The 9303-nt window shown below is 33.9% G+C and overlaps 1 protein-coding gene across 1 annotated transcript; it reads right to left on the bottom strand.

Annotated features, from left to right (window-relative positions):
- Positions 1-1209: 1209 nt before the first annotated feature.
- On the bottom strand, positions 1210-2454 carry LOC125777618 (piggyBac transposable element-derived protein 4-like). The gene has a single exon (XM_049452704.1). The coding sequence runs from the start codon at positions 2452-2454 to the stop codon at positions 1210-1212; it is 1245 nt and encodes a 414-aa protein (XP_049308661.1).
- Positions 2455-9303: the final 6849 nt, after the last annotated feature.

Below are 9303 nucleotides of genomic sequence, written 5' to 3'. Positions count from 1 at the left end.
TGAAATTAAACGAATTTTATTAACATTATATGTAAATATTTTTGATAATTTATTTTTGAACGTACGATTTTCATCCCCATAGTCCTCCAATCCTACTAAAAAATCCCTATATCTATCATATTTCAAATGAGTTTTCAATGACACACAACACAATGAAATGTATTTCTCCTCATTACTAAAGCCTTGGCTACGCAATTCCAGGGACTTAATGCTGCAAATTGAGCATCCAGGATTTCTTGGCCAACCTTTTGTTCATAAAATTTTTAAGAGTGGTTGTAGAAGGCCAAAGGGATCGCAAATATCTATAAGCCAAAGGGCTATAGTCTTCATATTTTTACTATATCTGCGACCTGAAGGGCTGCGAGAAGTATTTTTTACACTATTTCTGACACATATTGCGAGATGTGGTGGTAATTTGCCACAAATCTCATCAATTTGGGTATGAATATTGTTTTGATTAATTAAATAATCTCTTTGGGCTTTTAGCTCTAATATCTCCTCTTCTTTTTCTTTAATTGATTTCATTAATAATGAAATTTGATTCATCGTATTGTCAAGTTGTTCTTGGCAATTCTGATGACTGAAGGATCCATCGCAGAAATATGATTCGACTAAGCTACCTATTCCAAACACTAAATTATTATTTGGAATTACATCCACTGTGGGTGCGTTCAAATTACTATCGGGGACTGCGCCTTTACTTAACCTTAATTTGTTCCTCATCCGGAACGAGAAATGGCGCTGGCTGGCGAATAGCTTCTTTTTTGGGGTGTTTGTTACCCCCAAAAGTTGCATCCATTTTCTTCGCCTATGAAAATTTTCATAACTTTAACCCTTTCGTCCCTGTATACCAATTTCGTGTATGTAATCAAAATACTAGGTTAGAATAACTATATTGCATCAACATATAGCATTTCTTTTGAAATAATTTAAAAAAAATGTTTAGGGAACCCATGGGGGAAGGGGGAGTGTTGGTACATATGGGTACCAGTAGGGTTTTTATCTGGTACAAATATGTACCAACAGGTAAGAAGAAGCTAACAACTCTTTATATATTTTTTAGTGTTACTCATATATTTTGGAAATGTATTAGTTTATTTTGTATGATACAGCTTGAAACAATCTTTACACAACGGTACATTACATTCATCGCAAATCGTTTTGGTTCTTTTTTGGATTTTCATTACCGAACAACGAGTACAGCGTCTTCTAGTGGCACCTTCTGTAGGGAGATGTAATGCTGATCCATAAAGTTTTCTTTTCTTCGAAATTGGACCTCTTTTTGGTAATGGTATTTTTTCCTTTGGCAATCAATTCCTCGGCAAGATTCACCACATATGTTAGATAAGGAACTTTCTCATTCTTACGCCTCAAGTCGTTGTAAATAATCCATGCGTTTGTTGTACACATCCCAAGGCAAGTATAAAACACTTTTTTCCACCACTTCGAGGACTTTCTGTCGTGATGGTAGAGACTTATGAATTGATCTGCGTGGTCAACTCCTCCCATTTTTTGCCGATAGAATGTATTTGCTTCCGGGCAGTCAATTTCCCCTGTTTGGCCCGTCTTATCCTTTTTTGAAATTTTAGTTACATTAGGTTTATGACAATTACTCATTAATAAGACTTCCTTCGTATCTTGCCACTTCGTACACATAAGTCCCGTGTCGGTGCATGTGAACTTCGATTCTCCTCGTTTGAGTTTTCCTGTTATTGATGGCACATTTTTGCGATTAGTCATGCAGGTGCCAACCGCCGCAAAATTGATAGTTTCCAGTAAATTTACACTGGTGAAAAAGCCATCAAAGCATAGAACAACGTCAGGACCTTTAATTGTTCCGACAAGTCTCTTAACAACTTTTTCTCCAAGAGTTAGTGCATCGCTACTTACTTCTGTACCTTTACCAACGTACACGTTGAGATCATATGTATACCCAGAATCGGCATCACAACGAAGCCATAGTTTGATGCCTCGTTTGATTGGTTTCATGGGCATATATTGCTTTAGAGAAGAACGTCCCTTGAACTTAGGGTTACTCTCATCAATGCTCTGGAATAGACTATCTTGACGACATTTACTAAAGCTGTGTTTCAAACACGAAATCAAGTCATCGACATAATATGATTTTGTGGCATCCGGTGGTTTATTTGGCTGGGAAAAGTAAAGCTTGGAAGTAAGGACCACATATCTATCACGAGAAATACAGTTTTCTAATGTTCGATGATAATGCAATGGGTTTTGCGCTGGCTGTGATGTTGACGACTCCTGAAAATCACCTTGAATATATTCAAACTCATTCTCATTTTCTGATGCAGTTTCTTTTTCACTATCTTCAAATGATGAATCTGTTTCATCTTCACTAGGCTCATATTCGTCAGATGAACCCGCAGAAAAATCCGACAGACTTTCAACCACTCTCTCTAACTTCTTTTGGCTCAAAGATCTTTTCGACATTTTAGTCCAGGAATAAACATAAACTTGTACGCACCTGTTGGTACATATAAATACCAGTAAAAAATACTGCTGGTACATATATGTACCACGATATAAAAGTGCATATAAAATATACACCTGCTTCAAATAAAACCTTTTTCATATTTACCTACATATGTTCCTCTAAGTTTCGTGTTCGGAATATAGCCGAAAATATAAACAGTATGCCAAATCCGTATTCGTACACCACGTATTTTATAGCAGTTTTGCTCATAAAAAAATATTGTCAATTAATTACAAAAAAAGTTGAATGGTTTTTTAAGCATAAACGTATATACATACATACAATAGGTAGAAGAAGTCTCCGCTCATCAACCGTAACCTGTTCTTAAGTTAAATAAAATCTGCAAAATCGATTCAAATTACAAAAATACCTTACTTTATTAACCGTGCGATTCTGTACTGTGATACTGTCTCAAGTCTCTAAATTTGAAATTTTAAGTTAGAGACAATTTTTGAGACTTGAGACGATTTTACTATTCTGTAAGTGACAATCTATTACATTTCATCATTCAGAGATGTTTTTACACTTGAATGAAAGTAATTATGTCGATAACAAATATTAAATTTTCTTTAAAATAGTCAAAAAACATAATTATCAATAAAAATATAAAGATGTGTTTACCTTGTTTCATAATATTTACGAAATTTATGTAAAATTGATTTATTTTTAACCTTTTCGTGTTTGAGCTGCTTACAAAATATAAAGAAACGACAATCGACTAATATATATGATGACCTCTATTCAGTATATTCAAAACGGCAGACAAGAGTTCTTTTTAATTTTGTGACCTGCTATCTACCAGGTCTCAATATTTTGAGACTAACGCTAGAGACTGTTTAGTGAATAGTAACTAGTCACAAATTGAGATTTTGCCTCAAAATGACTCAAACAGAGACTAGAGACGGGTTACAGAATCCCGCTATAAAATATACATTTTATGCGATACAAAAATAGCTTAAATTATATTCTACGTGTCGAATAAGGAAAAGAAATTTACTTAGTTTACTTCAATACTTAAACCAAGAACATAAAAAGTCTCCGCTCATTAAATTAAAAGCTGAACATTCAAACAAAGTAACAAAATTCAATAGCTTGTGGGATATCCACGTCGCTATAATGCCCGGTTTCACAGTCCATACTTATGTTGTGCTTAAGATAAAACAGGAAAATATTTACAGTTCATACTTAGGTTATGCTTAAGCACTGAAAATTGGAGTCTTAAGCAATGCTTAAATAACAGCTGATTTTTGTTTTGAATTTGCTTTGAATTTTCAGCGACATCTTTCGTAGTGTAGGGCAAGTGTCCGTTCGCTTGCACTCAATAACAGCTTATACCTTTCCTTCAGTTCCAATGGATGCTCCGACTCGCTAGTGATGAAATTTGGGGTTCTTTTGTGGTTTTCATCCATTTTTGATATAATTTTCCTCGCAAATTTATGTATTGTCTGTTATAATTTAAATATTTCAAACATAATTTTATGAATGACATTTGTAAAACATATGTTGCCCACAACGTTGCCATATATCATAATAAAATTTTATAGGAATTAAGCATTGACTGTGAAACGCAAACGACTCCTCAGTTTGCAACAATGCTTAGCTAAGATTTTATTTAGGCACAACTTAAGTATGGACTGTGAAACCGGGCATAAGACTTCTGAAAGTCGGTTGGGCATAGAATTAACGAGCTTCCTTGTTTCTTCAGAAGATATTTTCGCCCATTCTTCCAAAATAACTGCTTTAAGCATCTGTTTACTGGTGATTGTACGAGTGCGGATTCTACGCTCCAAAAGTGCCCACAGATGCTCAATTGGATTGAGATCTGGTGATTGTGGGGGTGTATGAAGTAATTTTGGCGCATTGTATGGAAGCCAAAGGCGAACAACGTCGGCGGTGTGCTTAGGGTCATTGTCATGTTGGAAATGATACTCATTAACCAACTCCAATTTCTCAGCACTTTGTTTCATTTGCCTCTTCAATATATTTAAGTAATCAAATTTATTCATTATACCATCAATAAACTCGATTCCACCTACTCCGCTTGCCGACATACACCCCAATAGTAGTACTTCTCCGCCACCATGCTTTACTGTTGAAGAGAGATTGCGGGCTTCTAACGCTGTACCAGTTTTTTTCCATACCAACTGCCTTCCTTTGATCCCAAATATGCAGTATTTCGTTTCGTCAGACCACAATACCGATTCCCAAAACGATGGAGGGTTATTTATATGCGCATTCGCGAACGCTAAACGCTTCATCCGGTTTTTTAATGAAACAAATGGTTTCTTCCGTTCAACGCGACCTTTGAAGCCAGTCCTTTTTAAGATTTTTCTTGCGGTATCGTTGCAAATTTGTTTTTGGAACTGTTCCTTGAAATTTTTTGCTATCTGTAAAGCTATAATGCGTGAATTTTTCTTCACCAATGATATAACTTTGCGCGTTTCACGATCTGTTAGTTTCTTTGGGCGGCCTGACCGAGGTTTTGACGTAATAACTCCCGTTGTTTTAAATGATTTACAAACGTATCTAACAGGCGACTCGTTCCTTTCAATCATTGAGCCAATTTCGCGAAATGTTTTGCCACTTTCCCTCAATTTTAAAATTATTTTTCGCTCGTCAACGCTAATTTCTCTTCCTTTCTTATTCATTTTGAGTAAAGCTAAATGTTTTAAAAAATCTCAGCGTTTAATGAAACTTCTAAACTTTAAATTGCGAACTTTTCGTTTTTCTAAACGCAACTTAGTAAAAACTCCTATCTTCGCGGCGCTAAAGTAAGAATAAACTAAAATATATGCGATGAGCGGACACTTTTTCTGTTCGTTTTGCTCAAGACTAACGGGAAAAGTGCCGTTAACTTGGCAGCGGCAAGACCAAGTACAACAAAATTTTGCATGCAATTAAGGTATACCTGTCGACAAGTCATGTTAGTCAAATGTTTGTTTTGGGTATGATTTCGGCTGGTATTATTTCGCGAAAGTATATTTTCTGCACCATGAGCGGAGACTTTTTCTATCTAGTGTACATATATTTCATTTTATTAAATTAATTAATTTTTCTGAAAAAATTTCAGATTTTTAAGCAAACTTAACATTTTCTATAAAGCAAAGTTCATATTCGTACACTATTTTAAGTACAAAATATGTACAGTGAGTGCCACTCAAAATGGCCCACCTGTGAGAAGTTAACAAAACGTGTTATAAACAATAAAGCTTAGTTTTTCTTTTTTCTTTTTTTTATTTTTCTTAACTTTTAGACAATAGCCAATAAAAAAAAGGTAAAAATATTCATTGATAAAATAATACTTCCAATATTTACGCAAAACAAGAAATTCACATCGAATTATATGAACCACATGAAATGGCCCACTTATTTAAATTTAATAAAATACATAAAAATATCATTAAATAATTAGAAATTAGTACTTTGTGGGATAACCTCTTTGATTGATAACTGATTTTAACCTATTAGGAATAGATTCCACCAATTTTTTTGTGTAGTCGGGAGATATTTTTCCCCACTCTTCCATTAGTACGGTCTTGAGATCATTTTGATTTGATATTGCGCGCTTCCGAATTTCAATTTCCAATTTATGCGATAAGTTCTCAATTATGTTTAAATCGGGAGATTGCGGGGGTGTTTTTAAAACTTTAGGGCAGTTATACAATAACCATTCTCTCACGATATGAGCCGAATGCTTCGGATCATTATCTTGATACAAGTGAAATGTACTCTCTATACCTAGTTTATTTGCACTTTGTTTTAGATTTTCTCGCAAAATTTGTAAATATTGGAATTTGTCCATATTCCCTTCCACGAAGCAAAGATTTCCAACTCCTGCAGCCGAACAAGCACCCCACACCATCACATGTCCACCCCCATGCTTCACTGTAGGTCGAAGATGTTTCGGATTAAGCTCTTCATTCGGTCTTCGCCATACGTTTACTCTTCCGTCTGATCCAAATAAGTTAAATTTAGATTCGTCCACAAATATTACGTTTTTCCAGAACTCAAAATCTTTCATGTGGTAGTTTTGAGCGTACTCTAAACGATTTTTCTTGTTTTTCTCACTAACGAATGGTTTTTTCCGAGCAATTCTTCCATGTAAACCAGCCTTGTGAAGAACCCTTCTGATAGTTGTTGCACTGGATTTTGTATTAAATTGTTCAGCTAACATATCTCAAAGGTTTGGAGCACTTAGACGTGGATTTAATTTTACTTTTTTGAGAATCCAACGCTCTTCACGTTCATTCAGCACTTTCTTACCAGGATGTTTTGGTTTGTTTGCAATTCGGTTTTCTTCGTTATAGCGTTATATTATATATTTTATTGTGCTGCGTGGTCTTTTAACTATGTCTGCTATTACTCTTTGACTTTCACCGTTTTTATAATGTTGTATAATTAAACTTCGTATTTCATTTGTGGTTTGAGGAGCCATTTTACGAAAATGTGCAAGATCTTACACTCTCAAAATCGCAAACAGAACTAAAAAGTCGGTCTGATGAAAAATATGTTTAAACTAACTAAACAGACAAAAAATTGCTAACGGTTTTAGTAAAATACACTTATCTGAGTTGATTTCAACGAGAGGGTCATTTTGAGTGGCGCGTCATTTTATGGTGTATTTTAACATTTTCTTGTAAATATTGAAAATACCGCTATCTCACTCAATGCCTTTTGGTTTTTTATATTGCTTACTAGTTGAGGTTTGAGGAAAATAATAGCAATTCAAAATAATTAATAAAGGCTTGGTGTTATAGCACGTTTTGTAAACTTCTCACAGGTGGGCCATTTTGAGTGGCACTCACTGTATGTATATTAATGTTACATAAAAATTAATATTTGGTTGGATAACCTTTTTGTTTTAAAACAGAATGTAAGCGACCTGACATCGATTTCACCAAATTTTTGGTGAGTTTTGGACATATTTTTTCCCATTCTTTTCGTAAAGCTAGTTTAAGGTCCTGAAGATTTCTAATGCTTTAATTTTTTAATGCATTTTTCAAGATAGACCATAAGTTCTCAATTGGATTTATGTCTCTGAGGCGGCGTTTTCAAGTAATTTGGACAGTTATATAACATCCAAATCTTATATTCTAACAGAATTCCTGATCCTAAATAAGTCTTGCGGTATTTTCGCTAGTTGGCGCTGAAAGCGCGTAGTTCTAGTTTTATTCGTCGCATCGGGTCATGCTGTACCTTTTTGGAAAGCTCATTTCACGCGCTAACAAATGTTTGATTGATTGTCGTTTCTTTTAAGTCGTTCGTGAGTTATAGCGCCGCAAACATGGAGCAAAATAAAGAGAAAATACGGCATATTTTACAGTACTACTACGATAAAGGCAAAAATGCATCTCAAGCCGCCAATAAAATTTGTGCAGTTTATGGACCCGATACAGTTTCCATTTCCACCGCACTCCGTTGGTTTCAACGTTTTCGTTCTGGTGTAGAGATGGTAGAAGATGCGCCACGCTCCGGTAGGCCAGTCGTCGAAAATTGCGATAAAATCGCTGAATAGGTCGAAAGAGACCGGCATAGTAACAGCGGAAGCATCGGTCAAGAGCTGGGCACGAGTCATCAAAAATTCATTTCAATTTCTAAAAAAAAAAAAATAAAATTCAATAAAAATACCGCAAGACTTTTTTGACAACCATATTTGTCAAAAAGTTTATCTGTCGAAGGCCTCATTTCCATAGTTACCTGATCTGTGATTTTGAAATGAGAATTTTAGAGATTCGGTTTGTACGCTTATTATCAATATTTTTTTTTTTTTTGTTATTTAAGTGTTTTTGTGTACCAGATATAGGATCCTTCTTTCCACCACTATTCCTTTGATAGGGTGTTTAATAAGTATTTCGCTGTGGGTGATATGGAATATTTTGTAAATATTATTTATTACTTAGTAGATTGTTTTGAATATTATTGTTGTTGTTCCTGAATTGTACCTGATTTTTTATATTAATTTTTGTTTTTTTGTTAAAATTAACACAAGCCGATTGTTATGACTTGTATTGTTAATGTATACATACAGTGGAATTGTACCTGATTTTTTTATATTTATTTTGGTTTTTGTTTAACAGTTGATTGTTTTGACATAATGTATGTATATTGTCAAAATGTTATATTTTTAATGTAATTAATATTCATGAATTGTAGCTGACTTTATATATTTATTTTTGTCTAGTCATATTTTTTATAATAAGTAGATTGATTTAAAACTGTATGTATAAAAAGGGTGAAAATAGGCCTCCTGGGGAACCGAACACCCAAAAAAAGATCGGTAGCGCGCCTACATTGCAACCTCAGAGGTGGTGAGGAAGAGCAATAAATATCCAATAAACTTTTGTTTCAAAAATATTCTTGAAAGTTTTCATTAATGTTTTCCGTTACAAATACTTTTTCACAAAAAAGTTGATCTACTACATTTCTTTTAATTACATCTCTGTGCCTAAAAAAGGCAGATTTCGATCAGGCGATCTCAGCTGTGAAAAATTCTTGGAAAACAGCTTTTTTTAATAGGGTTATACAATGACCTAAACGGTTGAGCCAACATTTGCGCCTATTAAAAGAAACAAAATAAAATACAAAAAGATAAAAATTTATTTATAAAATATGTATAATAATAAAAATAGTAATAGTGCAAAAATTTATTTATTTTAAGTTTTAGGATTTATATTATTTTTTAATATGTTAACTAGAAATAAGGTCTACAAGACACTGAAGTTTATTTTTTGATCTCAAACTGTTTTTTTAATTTTTTATATTTTTTTTTGTAAAAGATCTATTCATACTACTGATAAAATATGTGA

Source organism: Bactrocera dorsalis, chromosome 3, assembly GCF_023373825.1.
Source record: "Bactrocera dorsalis isolate Fly_Bdor chromosome 3, ASM2337382v1, whole genome shotgun sequence".
NCBI lineage: Eukaryota > Metazoa > Arthropoda > Insecta > Diptera > Tephritidae > Bactrocera > Bactrocera dorsalis.
This window is presented reverse-complemented; position numbering and strand designations above follow the sequence as displayed.